Below are 18,609 nucleotides of genomic sequence, written 5' to 3'. Positions count from 1 at the left end.
ACTCTAAAGGACTTTAAGAGAGACTAAGAGGCTTTGTAGGACTTTGAGCAAGGGAGTCCTTTGAGGTCTCCTCTGAGAAAAGGCCCACTTTGGCTGCAGTGCAGAGAATAGGCAGTAGGGGCAGGGGCAGACTAAAGGCAAGTTACTGTAACCCAGGTGAGAAGAGATCGAGGTGGAAGCAGTGTAAGTGAATTGGCTGGATTCTGGATATTTTCTCAAGACAACAGTTCCCATCTGATTAAAAGTGGGGAGTGAAATAAAGAAGGGAGTCCATGAAGATTCCAGGGTTTTTGCCTCAACAATAATTTTTAAGTTGCCATCAGCTGATATGATAAAGGCTGTGGAGAGAGCAAATTTTAAGATCAAATGTTCAGTGTTGGACATATTGAATTTGAAATGATCTGTTAGAAAACCAAGTGGAAAATGTAGTGATCCAAAGGGACACATGCACCCGAATGTTTATAGCAGCAATGTCCACAATAGCCAAACTATGGAAAGAACCTAGATGTCCATCAACAGATGAATGGATCAAGAAGATGTGGTATATATACACAATGGAATACTATGCAGCCATCAAAAGAAATGAAATCTTGCCATTTGCAACAACGTGGATGGAACTAGAGCGTATCATGCTTAGCGAAATAAGTCAAGCAGAGAAAGACAACTATCATATGATCTCCCTGATATGAGGAAGTGGTGATGCAACATGGAGGCTTAAGTGGGTAGAAGAATAAATGAAACAAGATGGGATTGGGAGGGAGACAAACCATAAATGACTCTTAATCTCACAAAACAAACTGAGGGTTGCCGGGGGGAGGGGGTTGGGGAGAAGGGGGTGGGATTATGGACATTGGGGAGGGTATGTGATTTGGTGAGTGCTGTGAAGTGTGTAAACCTGGTGATTCACAGACCTGGGGATAAAAATATATGTATATAAAAAATATATGTTTATAAAAAATAAAAAATTAAAAAAAAAAAAAAAAAAAAAAGAAAACCAAGTGGAGATGTCAAGTACATAGCTGTGTATACGAGTGTGGAGTTTGTCAGAGAGGTCTGCAGTGAAGATATGAATTTGAGAGTCATCAGCACATAAATGCTATTTCAAGACATAAGACTGATGTCCTTTTAGCACACTGGCTAAAAAATTGGGGTGAAGGCTTGACTGGAGTTCGTTTAAGAACGAATGACAGGGGACACCTGGGTGGCTCAGTTGTTAAGCAGCTGCCCTCAGCTCAGGCCCTGATCCCAGAGTCCTGGGATTGAGCCCTGCATCAGGCTCCCTGCTCAGCAGGGTGTCTGTTTCTCTCTCTCTCTCATTCCCCTTGCTTGTGTTCCCTCTCTCACTGTCTCTGTCAAATAAATAAATAAAATGTTTTTTAAAAAAGGAAAGAAAAAAGAATGACCGACAGGAGGGAAATGGGTGACAGTGAGGATGGATAACTCTTCCAAGAAATTTTGCTGTGGTAGGAGACCAGGGGGACACGAGAACCATTTCAAATGCTTAGCAACTGCATCTCAACTATTTTAATGTGCCTCAGGATAAAATTCTTATCAGATTCTTGCGAATTTTCCGGCTCTCACTTTCCATAATGGACAGGCACTTAATTTAGTCACACCAGCTGAGGCACGGGTCGCCAAAACCATGCCTCTGCTCATCAGTTCACTGGGCCTGAGCTGTGCAACCTCTCCTCAAACTTGGCTAAATCCTGACTAGTTCTTCCCATTTCTTAATAAGATCCACGTTTTTCTAGAGGCATTCCTGAACCTCCCCATGCAGGATCTGATTTTATCCCTCTACTTTCATAATATATTGTGGATATCTCTCACGCCTTCGAAATACAGTTTTCGAATGATTTGCTGAAGGGTAGTAGGTCTGATTGGAGCACAGTAATAGGAGAGACAAAGGAGGGAACTAGTACATTTCGTAGAATGAAACCCATTGTGAAGGGAATACAAACTGCCAATAATATCAGATATACAAATATATTTATAAAAATTGTAGGTTATAAAATTAAATGTCTTAGTCACTGGTTGCCGATATGTTGATGAAAAGATCATTCCTATCCTACCTTTGTTCAAATGATTTACATGTATTATGCAAATAAATAGAACTAGCAAAAGAATGCCTACACTGCATGGGGCCTACAACACCCTCCCCTGCACCCCAGGATTGGCCTGCCTATCCACTTCATTTGCATTACGTGATTTAATAACTAGAAGGCCCCGCCTCTCTGATGCTTTCACCTCTCGCGAATAGACGCGTGAGTCGGGACTCTTCCCTCGTTACGTAAGCCCCGCCCCCCGGCAGCCAATCCCTTCCGCCCCGTTGGCTCCATCTCCTTTGCTGAAAGCGCTGCCAGTCTTCCATCGTTTCGTTCCACTCTCGGCGTCCCTACGTTTCTCCGCTCTGATCTTTCCACGAACGCACGACGCACGCTCCGCCCCTTCCCCCACCCGCATTCGTCGTGGAAATCCTGCGCCGTAACCGCCCGGCGGACGGTCACTGCATTCCCGCCCCTCTACGCGTCTTAACGGCCGACGCCGGGGGCGCGTCTCTTTAGCCAACCGGCATCCGAGCGCCTGAAAGTCCCTCCTCTTTATGCAAATAACATATGCCTGATCTGCACACCCTGCCTTTTTTTTTTTCAAATAAGGACAGCCCTCGAAGTAAAGAGGGATAGGGTAGAAGGTGCCCCGCCCTTTATGCAAATAAGTGGGCGTGCCACACGCTGAGGAAGGCTGGAGGGAGGGGGTGCTCCCGGGGGCGGCGGTTGCCCGGATGGGCCGTTAGTCGGAGCCTAGCCGCGGAGTGAGCGAGGGAGACGGGAGGAGCCGAACCCGGCGCCATCCGCCGCCATCCGCCCCCGCCCCACCGCCATCCCACCTCGGGGACCCCGTAGGCCCCGGTCCCGGACCCCCGCGCACCCGGCCAGGTGAGTCTGGGAAGCCGAGTGCTAACGCCCTTTTCCGGCGCGGGAGCGGTGGTAGCGGCGGCGGCGGCGGCGGCGGTGGCGGGCCGGCGGCGGGGGGGTGGGGAGGAGAAGCTGCCATTAGCCGCCGCCATTTTGTCCTCCTGCTGCCGGGGCCTGCCTGCCCCTCCCCCTCTGATACCCCAGCTTGGTACCCGGACCTCCAACCCCTCACACAGAGTCTATGGCCTGCCCTTAACCACCCACCTTCCTGGCTTCATGGGGTGACCCCCTCTTCTGGGCCCTGAGCTCCCCACCCTCAGCTGCGCTCTTGGCCTCTTCACCCCAATCTGTGGGTCCCCTTCCCCGCCGCCACTTTGGGGTGGGCCGCGCCCGCGGATCCTCGGAGAGTCTCCTTTCCTCCATATTGGGCCACCCTCCCATCCACCCAGTACTTGGGTTCCCCTTTCTTGACGCCCCTCTTCGCGTCGAGTCACTCCCATCCTGGAACCCTGCTTTTATTCTACATCTTTGCTTTTTATGTTCCTCAGTCTTTCTGTGCTTTTTTGTTTTTCCTGTTTCGTTTCTGTCTCACCTCCCCTCCTTTTTTCCTTGGGTGTCTTGACATTGCCCTCTTACTTTGCTCTGTATCTTTTCTTTACCATTTCTGGTTAACTGTATTATTTTCCACGTCCTTTCATGTTGACCCTTTTTTATTAGTGTTGCTCCGCTATTTGTCTATCCCCTTTTCCTTCATGTATTTATTTTTCAAAGATTGGAGTCTTTAAACACCTATAGGGCAAACCCCGCTCCTTTATCTTACCTGTCTAAAACTTTTCCCTGGTTTTTATCCCGATTTTACTCAGCTTTTTATTGCGGGTCTGCCTGGATTTCCCACCACCTCCCATTTCTTTCCTGTACGCCATTCCTTCCTATAAATGAATGCCTGGTCACTCAGGAGCCCACTGACGATGCAGAGTTTGGCCTGCTTGGGGAGGAAGGGATATTGGGAAAAGAAATGACTGCGGATGAACATTCTTACTGAGAGGAGGAAAATGAAGTTCATCTGGCTTTGGCCCCATGGTTACAGAGTGTGCTGGAGGTGGCTCCATAATGTTTTGTATTTCTCACATCTGCATAGGGTAAGCAGAGCCCAGCAGTGTTTTCATCTGGAGACCAGATTTTTTTTCCAGGAGCTGGGATGAGGGCAAATTTAGGGAAAAAAATAGGTGAATATTCCAAATACTAGGGGTTTTGTAGCTTGGGGGTATGTAGAGCCCCAATTCCATGAGGAATTATCTGGCACCAGCCCCCAGTCTGGCTGAACAAGCTCATAAAATCGTTAAACTCCCGGCATACCTTCGTGTAAACCTCCCCAGATGGGAGTGAGGCTGCTGGGAAAGGAACCTGGGGCACAGTTAGGGAGCTGGTGTCTAATAAGTCAGGGATTTAAAGCTCTGTTCCTTGCAGGATGGAGCTGTATGCTTCTTTCTGGTTGTTTCTAGGACTGGGACTTGCTGTGTTTTATCCTATGTCTCTGGAATGCTTTTTGTGGAGGGAGTTTGTTAGGATAATGAAGAAGTGACTACCTGTATAATAGACTGGCACAAAAGAAGTGTGTATCTACTACCAGAAGGATACTAGATTTTTTATTTAGATTCCCTTGGCAAGAGGTGTCTGGGGGAAAGAGGGACCATGGCATTTGGGCTCTGTGGGAGTTGCTTAAAGAGGTGGGAAGTATGAACAGGCTAGAGAAAAAGACATCAGAGGGCCAAGTATCTGGGCCCCTAGTGAAAATGCAAACGAGCATCTAGGTTTCTCTTGGAGTCAGTAAAGGGAGCAGAGACTGAAACACTTGGTGTTTGGCCCACAGGCTCCGGCACGTTTTGGGGGAGGTGCCTGCAGGACCCAACGTACTCAATGAGCTTCCAGCGCAATGTCCGATCGCTCGGGGCCGACTGCCAAGGGGAAGGATGGAAAGAAGTATTCCTCGCTCAACCTGTTTGATACGTATAAGGGCAAGTCCTTAGAGATCCAGAAACCCGCTGGTGAGGGTCCTGCCAAGATGTTCCTAATTCCTAGAGGCTGGGCATGAATGGGGCATACATTCTAAAGCTCTTTGAAGGGAAATGGTCATAGCCAAGTATTAAAAGACTAGAGGAACCATAGATACTTCCCAGCTTTATCTTGGGTCCCATAGGGAACATTGGGCTTTGGATGAACACCGGTGACCCTCCTACAAAGGCGTGTCTATAGTTCCCTGTCTTTGGACACGTAAGAACTGGAGGCAAAGAAATGTGGACTTGGGAGAATTCTGGGGCCAGCTTGCTTCCTGCAGGCTCAAGATGAACCATCCAACAAAGAAGCATCAACTGTAATGCATCTTATTGTTTACAGTGGAATTTTAGAGGTTGCTGAGGGCAAAAGGAAGGAATGGTTTCTTTAAAAAAGTTTGTTAATAAGACATTAAGGTGGTACAAATGGGGCCGAGGGTAGGAAACTGTCTGATTGTCCATGTGGGGCGTTCTTCACCCTCCTATCTTTTCTCCAGTTGCCCCTCGCCATGGCCTGCAGAGTCTTGGGAAAGTTGCCATTGCCCGGCGTATGCCACCCCCAGCCAACCTTCCAAGCCTGAAAGCCGAGAACAAAGGCAATGACCCCAACGTCTCACTAGTGCCGAAAGACGGAACAGGATGGGCAAGCAAACAGGAGCAGTCCGACCCCAAGAGGTAGACAGAGGTCTGGGGCACCTAGAGTAATGACTGTCTTAACTTTAACTTTAGGAGTGGGTTGGTCTAGCCCAGCCACATAAGATCCAGAGACCGAGGGAAGCCTCTTGGTTATTCCAGGGCTCTTTAGTTAGAGGACTAAGGAATGACACTTTTACCTTTCTGTGAGGTGGAAGGAAGGGATCAACAAAGAGATGACAGCCTACATGGGGTGACTAAATTATGGTATTTTGTTGCAAGTACTTGTAAATAGTAACAGATGGGCTTGGGTTTACTTCCTGTCCTCCATCAGTTGGACAAGTAGTGGAGGCATCTCAGGTCCTGGATAACCTTTCCATCCTACCATTTCCTTAGTTCCGATGCCTCAACCGCTCAGCCGCCGGAATCGCAGCCACTGCCGGCTTCACAGACGCCTGCCTCCAACCAGCAGAAACGACCCCCAGCAGCCCCCGAGGTGTGTGAAGAACTAGGTGGTATTGAATAGCTGGGGGTAAGAATGGTTTGTAGTTCCAGCGCTCACATCACCGTTTATTATTTCTCTGCTTCCCCAGAACACTCCTTCGGTTCCAAGCGGGGTAAAGTCCTGGGCACAAGCCAGCGTCACCCATGGAGCACATGGAGATGGTGAGTGCAGGGCTGCTTGGGGAGCTTGTTCTGTGCCCTGTGGTAGGTAGGAGCCCTGCATTATACCTTTAGCAAAGTGTTCTTTGGTTCTCTTGCTAAATTTTGGGTCCCATATTAGGTTTCACGGGCCACATGAGCAAGTTCATTTCTGTCTTACGGGAGGTCGAGGGGGTGTCCCAGAACTGACCTTGTTTATTGGGGAATGGGTACACAGTGTGTAGGGGGTGAGTTTTAAAGCAGGAAATTGATGATCTGGTACTATCAGAGCCTTTGAGTTTTGTGGTACATTTTCAGTAAATATGTTTTTTGGGGTTTTGGGGTATTTTTTGGTCTGCTACTCTGAACCAACAGGTGGAAGGGCATCAAGCCTACTGTCACGATTCTCTCGAGAGGAATTTCCGACCCTGCAGGCGGCTGGCGACCAGGACAAGGCTGCCAAGGAAAGGGAGTCTGCCGAACAGTCGTCTGGGCCCGGACCAAGCCTCCGCCCCCAAAGTGAGTGGTTAACATTTGTGAGTTGGGTGAGTGAGTGGTTGGTTATATTTTGTACAGAACAGTACCTTACTCCATCTCAGAGCTAAGTTCTGGCGTATTCACCTTTTTCTCCATCATTTTTAGCTATCTTCCTTCTTTGCTTTTTCCAAAATACAGATTCTACAACTTGGAGGGACGGAGGTGGGCGTGGCCCTGATGAGCTGGAGGGCCCAGACTCCAAACTTCATCACAGCCATGATCCCCGGGGGGCGCTACAGCCTTCGGGCCCACCCCAGTTCCCTCCCTACCGCGGAATGATGCCGCCCTTTGTGAGTTTGCCTATCTTGTTTTGGAGTGGTTGCACTTGAAACTAGAGAGTTACCAACTAGGAGTGAGCCTTTGGAGGGGACAGAAAGAAAGCCGGGACCTATGACAGAGGGAAGGATGATAGGTTTAGGGAGCTGGTTGCATATTTATTCCTCTAAGCATTTGCTCTTGGGCCATTTTGCAGATGTATCCCCCGTATCTCCCATTTCCTCCGCCCTATGGACCCCAGGGGCCTTACCGATACCCTACTCCTGATGGGCCCAGGTGAGTAATCCAGGTGTGGGTTTCTGGTTGGGGCAAGGGAAGCCTCTTAGGGAGATGGTCTTCCGGCCCAGAGGCGGAGTCTTGTATGTGGTTCTACAGCATGCCATCTTCGACATTCTGTCTCCCATTTGTCTTTTCACACGCAGCCGTTTCCCCCGTGTGGCAGGCCCTCGAGGTTCAGGGCCGCCGATGCGCCTTGTAGAGCCTGTAGGTCGGCCTTCGATTCTTAAAGAGGATAACCTCAAAGAGTTTGACCAGTTGGACCAGGAGAATGATGATGGTTGGGCAGGTCAGTGCATATGAAGGATGAAGTCTTTTGATCTCAAAAGTCAAAATCTGATGAATAAATAGGGGATTGTGTGGGTGAAATTGTGTGGGAGAAAGGAGACGCTGAAGGGTAGGGGAAACAGATGGCAGAAAGCCAAGATCTGGTAAAGAACTGAGAGGTGTGGGAATGCCAGGACTCTCAGTGTGGCTTCATGCAGAGAGGGATTGGTGTTGGGAGCGCATTTATACTCCATAATACCCGACCCTGTCCTGTGTTCCAGAAGTTAGCTGAGGTTGGAGAGCAGAATACTTGGGGTATCACTTTTTCCTTCTTCCCATAGGGGCCCACGAAGAGGTCGACTACACTGAAAAGCTCAAGTTCAGCGATGAGGAAGACGGGCGAGATTCTGATGAGGAGGGAGCTGAGGGCCAGTGAGTTGGGGGCTCAGTTTCTCTCACAGTAATATCCTCTTAAAGGAGCTGGTTTTCAGCTGATTTTAATTCCACTGTTGGTCTGCTCACAGCAAGGAGTCCCAATCAGCTGCTGGTGAGGAACGGCCCCCTGAAGCAGATGGCAAAAAGGGCAACTCCCTCGGCAGCGAACCGCCCCCTCCTAAGACGGCCTGGGCAGAGACCTCTCGGCCTCCAGAGACAGAGCCGGGGCCTCCTGCCCCAAAGCCTCCCCCACCCCCACCTCACCGGGGCCCCGCCGGGAACTGGGGCCCCCCTGGGGACTACCCAGTGAGTGTCTACAATGAGGGGTTGAGAAGGGTTAGTTGTGGGAGATGAGTGTCAGCTGAGAAGTTAAAGCACTAGTGATAGAGGAAGCTGGGGGGAGGGTCAAGAAGGGGCTCCAGGAAGTGTAAAGCAGTGGAGCAGCTCTGAAAAGCATCCAGAGCATCTCTGAGACCTCTTTTGGTGTTACGGGAACCTGGGTTAAAAGAAATGGGATGCTGGTGAGGAAGAACAAGGAGCCCTGGGTGTTCGGGTCTCTGAAAGAAGAGAGGAAATCAGATTAGGATGAGTTTGTCCCTACCCAAGGAGGCCACCAACCCAAGGCCGGTGCCTGCCCCCACAGCTAGAGACAGTTGGTCAGTCTGTGGAGAAGATAATAAATCTGACGACTGACACCTCTGGCCCTGCCGGGTCTGCCCATTGACAGGATCGGGGGGGCCCTCCCTGCAAGCCCTCAGCACCCGAAGACGAGGATGAGGCCTGGCGGCAGCGGCGAAAACAATCTTCATCTGAGATCTCCCTGGCTGTGGAGCGGGCCCGGCGCCGACGAGAGGAGGAAGAGCGTCGCATGCAAGAGGAGCGCCGGGCAGCCTGCGCAGAAAAGCTCAAGCGACTTGATGAGAAGTTTGGGGCACCTGACAAGCGGCTCAAAGCAGAGCCTGCTGTCCCACCTGCTGCCCCTCCTGCCCCAGCTCCGCCACCTGCAGTCCCTAAAGAACTCTCTGCACCTCCAGCTCCTCCACCAGCCCCAGCCCCAGCCCCAACACCAGAAAAAGAATTGGAAGAGCCAACACCATCCGCTCCTGCCCAGTCGGCCCCCGCTTCAGGTGTGGCTCCAGCTCCCACGCTGGTGAGTGGTGGCGGCAGTACCAGTAGCACCAGCAGTGGCAGCTTCGAAGTCAGCCCAGGTACGGAAATGAGGATAGGGTACTCTAGGTGTCCCTTTTTTTTTTTTTCCTCCGTTGGGGCTGAGGGCACAGGTGGTAAGGTTGGGAGGAAATGAAGCAGAAGGCATGGTTTCGGTTTATCAGACGATCAGTGGTGGAAGAAAAAAAGGGTTCCTTTGTTCGTATGGATATCTGAGTTGGGGGAGGTTTTACTATCTGAGTTCCTGGTGAGCAGTGACCTCTTTCTTTCGTGGTTTCCTGGGTAGTACATGCCACCATCGTTGGCTCTTCTTTAGAGAGGGTGTTTGTTGGAGGTAAGAGCGGAGTTAGTGGGCTGTTGGTCACAGGTCTCGGGGGACTAGATCACCCTGATGATTATCTTTTTGTCAATGCAGTGGAACCCCAACTGCCCTCAAAAGAGGGTTCTGAACAACCAGAAGAAGTTCCCTCTCCTGCCACGACCCCAGCCCCAAAGGTGGAATCCAAGGGTGATGGGGTTGGTCCCACCCGGCAGCCCCCCAGCCAGGGCTTGGGCTACCCCAAATACCAGAAGTCGTTGCCACCTCGTTTCCAGCGGCAGCAGCAGGTGAGAGCCTTCTTTTTTTTTCTCATAAGAGTGGTTTCCTTTTCCTGGCTTTCTCTTGTACCCAGTTCAGAAGGTGCCTTCCAGGTCTTACCACTGCCGTCTCTGGTACATCACCCTGGTGTCCATCTAGTCCTAGTATCTGTCATGTCTGTGTATTAACTTTGTTTATGGGCTTATTTCCTTTCCTGTTGGGGGTGAGGCAGGGGCTTTGATGCCTCTCTCGTCCCCTCTGCTGTCCTTCACCAGGAGCAGCTTTTGAAGCAGCAGCAACAGCAGCAGTGGCAGCAGCATCAACAGGGTTCCGCCCCACCTGCTCCAGTCCCACCATCACCACCACAGCCTGTGACCATGGGGGCTGTGCCAGCTCCACAGGCTCCGCCACCGCCCCCCAAGGCCCTATACCCAGGTGCTCTGGGCCGTCCCCCACCCATGCCCCCGATGAACTTTGATCCCCGCTGGATGATGATACCTCCTTACGTGGACCCCCGGCTCCTCCAGGGCCGGCCCCCTCTGGACTTCTATCCTCCTGGTGTGCATCCCTCTGGTAAGAGCCCTTGAGGGAGTGGGTAGAGGGCACTGCAGTCCTGGGAAGCAGATGTCCGCATTTTGCTGTGCGGATGAAGGGTCATGGGTGAAGAACGGTGGGTATGTGTTTTAGTGTTGCTCAGAATGCTCTTTGTTTCAGGAATGGCTTTGGGGGAGAAACAATGGGTTTCCATTGGCCTGGATTTATTTGGGGGGAATTCATCAATTCATTCATAGGGAAGCTGAGTGAAAAAGATAACTCCTTCAAGAGAGTGTCAGGGTCAAGCCTGCCTGTAATAAGAGATGGAGGAGTTGATGTCAGCGTGACTGACAGAAGTAGATTGGGGAGATGTTGCTTGAGCTGGATGTCCTGTCACATAGAAGAGGGTTAGCTTTCTCATCCCTCTTGTTTTCTTAGGCTTAGTTCCCCGGGAGCGCTCAGACAGTGGGGGTTCATGCTCAGAACCGTTTGAGCGCCATGCACCTCCCCTCTTGCGGGAGCGGGGCACTCCACCAGTGGATCCAAAGTTGGCCTGGGTAGGAGATGTCTTCACCACCACACCCAATGATCCCCGCCCGCTTACCTCCCCACTGCGCCAGGCTGCCGATGAGGATGACAAGGGGATGCGGTGAGTCTGTGTAGTGGAAGTGGGTGCATTTGCCAGTGAAAGGACTTGGGTTAGGAGAAAAGGTTCTTTGGATTAGTGGTGAGGTGACAGGAATAAATGTGAGAGGAGTGTCAGTGGGGTAATAGAATGTTCTTTTTCTCCACCAGGTTTTGCTTTTCCTCATTCTAAGTTACTTAATTTCTACTTTCTGTGTCCGTTTTTAGGAGTGAGACTCCTCCAGTACCTCCCCCACCACCCTATTTGGCCAGTTACCCAGGCTTTCCTGAGAATGGAGCCACTGGGCCCCCAATCCCTCGCTTCCCTCTGGATGAACCAGCTCCCCCAGGGCCCCGTCCACTCCCCTGGCCCCCAGGCAATGATGAAGCCACTAAGGTACAAGCTCTGCCACCCAAGAAGGAAACCCCCAAGGAGGAGGCTCCACAGCTGACGGGGCCAGATGCCGGCCGAAAGCCTACCCGCCAAGGCCCCCCTCCACCTCGCAGAGAGAGCCGCACTGAGACCCGCTGGGGCCCTCGCCCAGGCAGCAGTCGTCGTGGGATCCCTCCAGAGGAACCAGGGGCCCCTCCCCGCCGGGCTGGGCCTATAAAGAAACCCCTACCACCTACAAAAGCTGAAGAGCTGCCTTCCAAGCCACTGGAGCAAGGCGATGAAAGCCCCAAGGTTCCAAAGCCAGACCTCCTCAAGGCTGCAAAGGGGAAGATAGGGGTCCCCAAGGAGACCCCGCCCAGTGGGAATCTTTCCCCTGCCCCAAGGCTTCGAAGGGATTACTCCTATGAAAGAGTGGGTCCTGCCTCTTGCCGGGGCCGGGGCCGAGGCGAATATTTTGCCAGAGGGAGGGGTTTTCGGGGGACCTATGGGGGCCGGGGACGGGGAGCCCGCAGCCGAGAGTTCCGTAGTTACCGAGAGTTCCGGGGAGACGATGGGCGTGGAGGTGGAGCAGGGGGACCAAACCATCCCCCTGCTCCCCGAGGCCGCACTGCCAGTGAAACAAGAAGCGAGGGTTCAGAGTACGAAGAAATCCCCAAGCGGCGTCGGCAGCGGGGCTCAGAAACGGGCAGTGAGACCCACGAGAGCGATCTGGCTCCCTCAGACAAGGAGGCTCCCCCGCCCAAGGAGGGAGTGCTCACCCAAGTCCCTCTTGCTCCTCCACCATCCGGAGCCCCTCCTTCACCTGCCCCAGCCCGCTTTTCCACTGCCCGAGGGGGGCGTGTCTTCACTCCCAGAGGGGTGCCATCCCGCCGGGGGCGAGGGGGCGGGAGGCCCCCTCCACCCATTTGTCCAGGCTGGAGCCCTCCCACCAAGTCCCTGGCTCCCAAGAAGCCTCCAACAGCTGCATTGCCACCAAGTAAGGAGCCTTTGAAAGAGAAGCTGATCCCAGGGCCTCTGTCCCCCGTGGCCCGGGGAGGCAGCAGTGGAGGCAGCAACATGGGCATGGGTGTGGAAGATGGTGAGCGGCCCCGACGGAGGCGGCATGGGAGGGCTCAGCAGCAGGACAAACCGCCTCGGTTCCGGAGGTTGAAACAGGAACGGGAGAACGCTGCCAGAGGGGCTGAGGGCAAGCCCTCTTCCCTAGCCCTGCCAGCCCCCACCTCTGGAGCAGAGGAGACACTCACGACAGTATCCGTGCCCCCACCCCCGCGCCGGGCAGCTGCCAAGTCTCCTGATCTGTCAAACCAGAACTCCGATCAAGCCAACGAGGAATGGGAAACTGCATCAGAGAGTAGCGACTTTGCCAGTGAGCGCCGGGGGGACAAGGAGGCTCCCCCACCTGCACTGCTGGCCCCCAAAGCTGTGGGAACTCCTGGGGGTGGTGGAGGTGGAACTGGACCAGGCCTCTCAGCCATGTCCCGTGGAGATCTGAGCCAGAGAGCCAAGGATTTGAGCAAGCGGAGCTTCTCGAGTCAGCGGCCCGGCATGGAAAGGCAGAATCGGCGCCCGGGCCCAGGCAGCAAGGCTGGCAGTGGTGGCAGCAGCAGTGGCGGAGGTGGTGGGGGACCTGGAGGGAGGACCGGCCCAGGGCGAGGGGACAAGAGGAGCTGGCCCTCTCCCAAGAACCGGAGGTGGGTAGGGACGGGCTTTGGAGTTTATTTCTAAGGTTAAACCGTTGGGGAGGGAAGAAGACCTGAAGGAAAGGGAAGTTGGGTGCCACGGAGTTTGAGGTCTAAGAGCATGGGCTGCTAGGCCTTGAACAGTCCTGTCTAGGGAACGTAACTGGAAGGTGATTGCTGATCAAGTTGAGCATGCATGTATTTGTTTCTTAATTTTGCATGCATATAGAAATTCGTTAGACGTCCTCAGAGACACCTAAATTTTAATGGGGAAGAGGGAGAGGTTGGAAGTTTGGACTGGTAGGGAAAATGTTAATAATTCTGGGAATATTGGAGCTGATGCTCTGTTTTCTTCAGCCGACCTCCTGAGGAGCGGCCCCCAGGGCTTCCTTTACCTCCCCCTCCACCCAGCGGTTCTGCTGTCTTCCGCCTGGACCAAGTTATCCACAGCAACCCTGCTGGCATCCAACAGGCTCTGGCCCAACTCAGCAGCCGCCAAGGGAGTGCAGCTGCACCAGGGGGGCACCCAAGGCCCAAGCCTGGGCCTCCCCAAACCCCTCAAGGCCCCTCCCCTCGGCCCCCAACCCGATACGACCCTCAGAGAGCCACCACCACCAACAGTGTCAGTTCAGGTAAGCTGGAGTGGCTGTGGGTGGGAACATCTCCATCCCCAGAGGTCAGGAGGCAGGCAGGAAGTCTGGCCTGGGGGCTCTGATCCTGGGTGTCTGCACTGAGCCAGGGCAGAAGGATTGGGAGGTGGCTGATGGGAAAAGCAAAGGTCAGGGGTAGAGCAGATGCTGATGGATTTTCCCTTTTCCCTAGACCCCCACTTCGAGGAGCCAGGGCTGATGGTGAGAGGGGTGAATGGGACTCCCCGGGACTCTGCTGGGGTTAATTGCTTCCCCACAAAACGGCGGGAGCGGCCTTCCAGAAAACCAGAGCTGCTGCAGGAGGTGAGAGATTTGGAGCTTGACGTTGTGCTTAATTGCTCTTACTCCTGAAGGCTCTTGTTACCTTTTTTCATTTCCCTATTCTCATTATGTCCTTATTCCAAATTCTCAGTATTAATCACTGGTTGTCATCTTTTTTGCCCCATACTCGTCCAGCCTCTTCCAGTTCCCTGTTCCCAGTTTATTAATGTTTTGTCTCTGGCCTTTCTCACTTTTAGGAATCTTTGCCGCCTTCTCATAGCTCTGGATTCTTAGGCCCAAAGCCTGAGAGCCCAGGCCCTCAGGGAGAGTGCAGAGACGCAGGTACAGAGGCCCTGACCCCTCACATCTGGAACCATTTACATACTGGTGAGTAAGCCTGAGGAGGGGTGGGAAAGGCTATGTCAGAGGGCTGAGAGGGCAGGGCGGTCTCAGGACAGTGTCTCACCTCTGGCGGTTTTCCCCCTGGTGATTTTCCCAGCCGCTAGCCGGAAGAGTTACCGGCCTGGCTCCATGGAGCCCTGGATGGAACCCCTGAGCCCTTTTGAGGATGTGGCTGGAACTGAGGTTCGTCTGGGCTGGGATTCTTCCCCATCTGTTCTGTGTTGTCTGGGGCTAACCCTGTAGTTCTGTGTTTCAGTTTGTGTGTTTGTAAACATCAGTGAGGTATTGGGGTGTTTCCTGCTGTGACTTAACTGTTTCTCTACTCCTTTCAGATGAGTCAGTCTGACAGTGGGGTGGACCTGAGTGGGGACTCTCAGGTGTCATCAGGTCCCTGCAGCCAGCGAAGTTCCCCTGATGGAGGACTCAAGGGGACAGCAGAGGGGCCTCCCAAGCGGCCTGGAGGTCCCTCACCCCTGAATGCTGTTCCTGGTGAGGGTACCCCTGGCTCTGAATCCTCTGAACCTCCTAGGAGACGGCCACCTGCTCCCCATGATGGTGACAGAAAGGTAAAAGATCAAGAAAAGAGGAATGTTTCTGAGACTTTGACCTTGGCCATACACTTGTCTCTTTCCCTGTGCTTGTGTGTTGTGGCCATTCCTTCATTTGGGCTTCCTTTTACTTCCCCAACCCAGGAGCTGCCCCGGGAGCAGCCTCTGCCCCCTGGCCCCATTGGCACTGAACGATTGCAGCGGACAGACCGAGGCCCAGAGCCTGGCTCCCTCCGGCCATCCCAGCGACCTGGCCCCCCAGTCCAGTTTGGCACCAGTGACAAGGTATAGCATGGGCAGGATCAGAGTATCTCGGGATGGGTGGAGAGAAGGGAAGGACTGGAGGTGGGATGTGGACAGTACACAACTTGAGTCACGGGACGGTCTCCCCTTGTCACTGCCATAGGACTCGGACCTGCGTCTAGTGGTTGGAGACAGTTTAAAAGCAGAGAAAGAACTAACCGCCTCAGTCAGTGAGGTGAGTAGGAGGATTTGGTGGAAAGACCTTCAGTTTCTGGAGAAAATAGCTGGGTATGACCTGGATGTCTGGGAAGCTGATACTGTTCCTAATCAGGTTTCTTTACAGGCCATTCCCATATCCCGAGACTGGGAGCTGCTCCCCAGTTCTGCCTCAGCTGAGCCACAATCGAAGAACGTGAGTTCTGGGCACTGTGGCCCAGAGCCCAGCTCCTCAGGCCAGCGCTTGTACCCTGAGGTCTTCTACAGCAGCCCTGGGCCTCCCAGTTCACAAGTAGGTCCTGTTTCCTGTCCCATGACCCCCTTCTGCCTGCTGTCCCTCACAGCCCAGCCTTTTCAATTTGTGTAGTTATAAACCATCATTATTTGTGATTTCGTTTTTCTCCTTGCTTTTACCGTAGTAGGTGGGGCGGGCAATCTTTTCTTGACCAGAAAAACTGGAGCTATTCCAGCCTTGCCCTCCCGCAGGTCTCAGGGGGAGCCATAGATTCTCAGTTACATCCCAACAACGGAGGCTTCCGCCCTGGGACACCCTCCCTTCACCCTTACAGGTAAGACTAGATGCCTTTGGATCTCAGAAGGGAGGAGAGAACAGTGTTTCCATGGGAGGGAAAGGGAAGACCTGTTTCAGAGATACCAAAAGCTGGTAGACTTAGATTAGAACAAATAAATAAAATGATTCTGGTTTCCTGACTCCTCCCCTGCACCTGGAATTTTTTAATTTATTAGTTAATTAATTCGTTTGTTTGTCTTCCCTCTCCAGATCACAGCCCCTGTACCTCCCCCCGGGCCCAGCGCCCCCCTCAGCACTGCTTTCTGGGGTAGCTGTGAAGGGCCAGTTTTTGGACTTCTCCGCACTGCAAGCAACAGAGCTGGGGAAGTTGCCAGCTGGAGGAATCCTGTATCCTCCACCTTCCTTCCTTTACTCTCCAGCTTTCTGCCCCAGCCCGTTGCCCGATCCACCCTTGCTTCAGGTAAGAGGTGGGCAGGTGATGGGCTTCAGGAGTTGAAAGGGAGAGAATGCTTTTGGGAGAGTTGACACCGATCCCTGTGGTCCCTAACAGGTGCGCCAGGATCTGCCATCCCCCTCAGATTTTTATTCTCCTCTGCAACCTGGTGGCCAAAGTGGCTTCCTCCCCTCGGGGGCCCCTGCCCAGCAGGTACCTTTTGTCGTGCTTTTTGCCCTTCATTCTATTTCTGTGACCAGCCTCTGGCTTATTTATTTGACTATATTTCTCCTTTTCTGACATTTTTCCCTTCCATCCCCCCTCCCACCCCTGGCCCATATTTCTTACTGTAGATGCTTCTACCCATGGTGGACTCACAGTTGCCTGTGGTGAACTTTGGCTCCCTGCCACCAGCGCCACCTCCTGCCCCACCACCCCTTTCTCTGTTACCTGTGGGCCCTGCTCTGCAGCCCCCCAGCCTGGCTGTGCGGCCCCCACCTGCTCCTGCTACTCGGGTGCTGCCTTCACCTGCCAGACCTTTCCCCCCTAGCTTGGGGCGAGCAGAGGTAAGGTACAGGAAGCGAGGGGCTAGGGATCTCATAAGAGCTAGGGGTAGGGGTTCAGAATCTGAAGAGGAACTGGGTTGAGAGGCAGGAGGCTCATGAATTTTTTTCCTTCAGCTGCACCCAGTGGAAATAAAGCCGTTCCAGGATTATCGGAAACTGAGCAGCAACCTTGGGGGACCTGGGTCGTCTCGTACTCCCCCAGCTGGAAGGCAAGAAGAGGGAGTGGGGATGCAGATTGCCCATCCTTAAGGGCTTGCTTTCTTAGGGGAGCAGGGAGCAGGTGTCATGTTTGCCTTAAACACCCTTCTTCCTGTAGGTCTTTCTCTGGCCTGAATTCCCGTATCAAGGCCCCGCCTTCTACCTACAGCGGAGTCTTCCGCACCCAGCGCATCGACCTCTACCAGCAGGTGAAGGGAGAGATCCCTGTGCCCCCAAGTCAAAATTCAAGAGTTACCTACTTCTTAAGTTCCTGTCTTTCCATCCTTTGCTTCCCGGTATGACTTACCCTTGCTTGTGTACTGTTCCCTAGGCCTCCCCACCAGATGCCCTGCGCTGGATGCCGAAGCCCTGGGAGCGGGCGGGGCCACCTTCTCGAGAGGGGCCTTCCCGGCGGGCAGAGGAGCCTGGGTCCCGAGGAGACAAGGAGCCTGGGTTGCCCCCACCCCGCTGAGGAAGTTCCCCTTGCCCCCTACCCCCCGGGGCTTGTATATAGATTATAAATATATAAGGGGGAAAGGGGTGGGTGGGGAGGGGTTGTGGGGCTGGGGCCTCACTTCCCCTCCACCCCCCTCCCCTGGTCCCCTATCCCTGGGGCCGTTTGTTAAAAAAGAATAATAAAAGGATTAAAAAATTTTTCTGAAATGATTTTGGGGATGGGTTGGTTGTTTGCAGTCTCACGTAGCAGTACAGTGCCTAGGGATCTGTGGAGTGGTTTTAGGAAATTTAACCCCGGTGATCTGTTGTAATAAGTTACCTCAAAATTTGACCACTCAATTACATATTTAGAGTTAAGAGCAAATCCATTTCTGGGCCAGTGTGTGAGGTCTGTTGGCTCCCATGTGTCAAGGGCTTCTGGTACTACAACCCCACTGGATTGTCAGCCAGTGTTTCTGGCTTGTCCTGCAAGACAGCAGAATCATGAGGCTTCTTATGTCCCTGAGTTAAGTGTCCCAAGAGGTCCTGGTGGAAGCTGTGAAGTATATGGCCTGGCCTTAGCACGTCTTCAGCCACATTCTGTTGGTCCAGCACTAAGTTACCAAACAGGGAGGGGTCTGTAGCTGCATCTGAGTAGCAAGGAATTTGCAGCCTTGTGTCATTTTGGTCCCTGCTACAGACTTGAGAGGACATGCCTTTGAAGCTGTCTTGTGGACTCCCAAGTTCAAGCACATGAACCGGAGGCCCATCAAACCTGGGATGAGTGCCACCACTGTCAGACTTCACTAGTCATGCTAAGACTGTATTTCAGGTCTGCAGTTGCCTGGAGATTGAATGTTTTTTTACCAGATAGTTTGAGAGCCCGATGCTAACCTAGAAACAGGTTTTGCCCATTTCTGAACTTTTCATTTACATGTAAGATGCTTATGTGTGCTTGCCGTCACCAGGCTTCATTTCAGCATTGTGCCACATGAATAGTAAAATGCAGTGCACGGCTGCTTGCCAGGAAGGTTAAAAGCTGTCTTCTATTGCTGGATTCCTAGAGACTAGGAATTTTAAACAAGCTCAAGGAAAACGAAAGACAACTTAGAGACAAAAGA

The 18,609-nt window shown here is 52.9% G+C and overlaps 1 protein-coding gene and 1 non-coding gene across 2 annotated transcripts; both read left to right on the top strand.

Moving 5' to 3' along the window:
• Nucleotides 1-2,728: 2,728 nt before the first annotated feature.
• On the top strand, nt 2,729-17,719 carry PRRC2A (proline rich coiled-coil 2A). The gene is made up of 31 exons (XM_059178943.1): nt 2,729-2,933; nt 4,783-4,957; nt 5,461-5,638; nt 5,993-6,092; nt 6,190-6,262; nt 6,614-6,757; nt 6,914-7,065; nt 7,248-7,327; nt 7,474-7,616; nt 7,936-8,026; nt 8,119-8,335; nt 8,757-9,237; nt 9,612-9,802; nt 10,049-10,346; nt 10,746-10,956; nt 11,160-13,016; nt 13,362-13,636; nt 13,827-13,957; nt 14,173-14,302; nt 14,415-14,500; nt 14,650-14,883; nt 15,010-15,150; nt 15,272-15,343; nt 15,452-15,616; nt 15,811-15,893; nt 16,106-16,316; nt 16,407-16,502; nt 16,643-16,855; nt 16,970-17,064; nt 17,172-17,262; nt 17,385-17,719. The coding sequence occupies exons 2-31, from the start codon at nt 4,846-4,848 to the stop codon at nt 17,523-17,525; spliced, it is 6,492 nt and encodes a 2,163-aa protein (XP_059034926.1). The 5' UTR covers nt 2,729-2,933; nt 4,783-4,845; the 3' UTR covers nt 17,526-17,719.
• On the top strand, nt 5,141-5,272 carry LOC131834994 (small nucleolar RNA SNORA38). The gene has a single exon (XR_009355075.1). It is a non-coding gene; the product is annotated as a small nucleolar RNA SNORA38 (small nucleolar RNA).
• Nucleotides 17,720-18,609: the final 890 nt, after the last annotated feature.

The sequence above is a fragment of the Mustela lutreola genome, chromosome 6 (assembly GCF_030435805.1).
Source record: "Mustela lutreola isolate mMusLut2 chromosome 6, mMusLut2.pri, whole genome shotgun sequence".
Classification (NCBI taxonomy): Eukaryota; Metazoa; Chordata; class Mammalia; order Carnivora; family Mustelidae; genus Mustela; species Mustela lutreola.
Note: the sequence above shows the minus strand (reverse complement) of the source record. Positions and strands in the feature narration are given on the sequence as shown.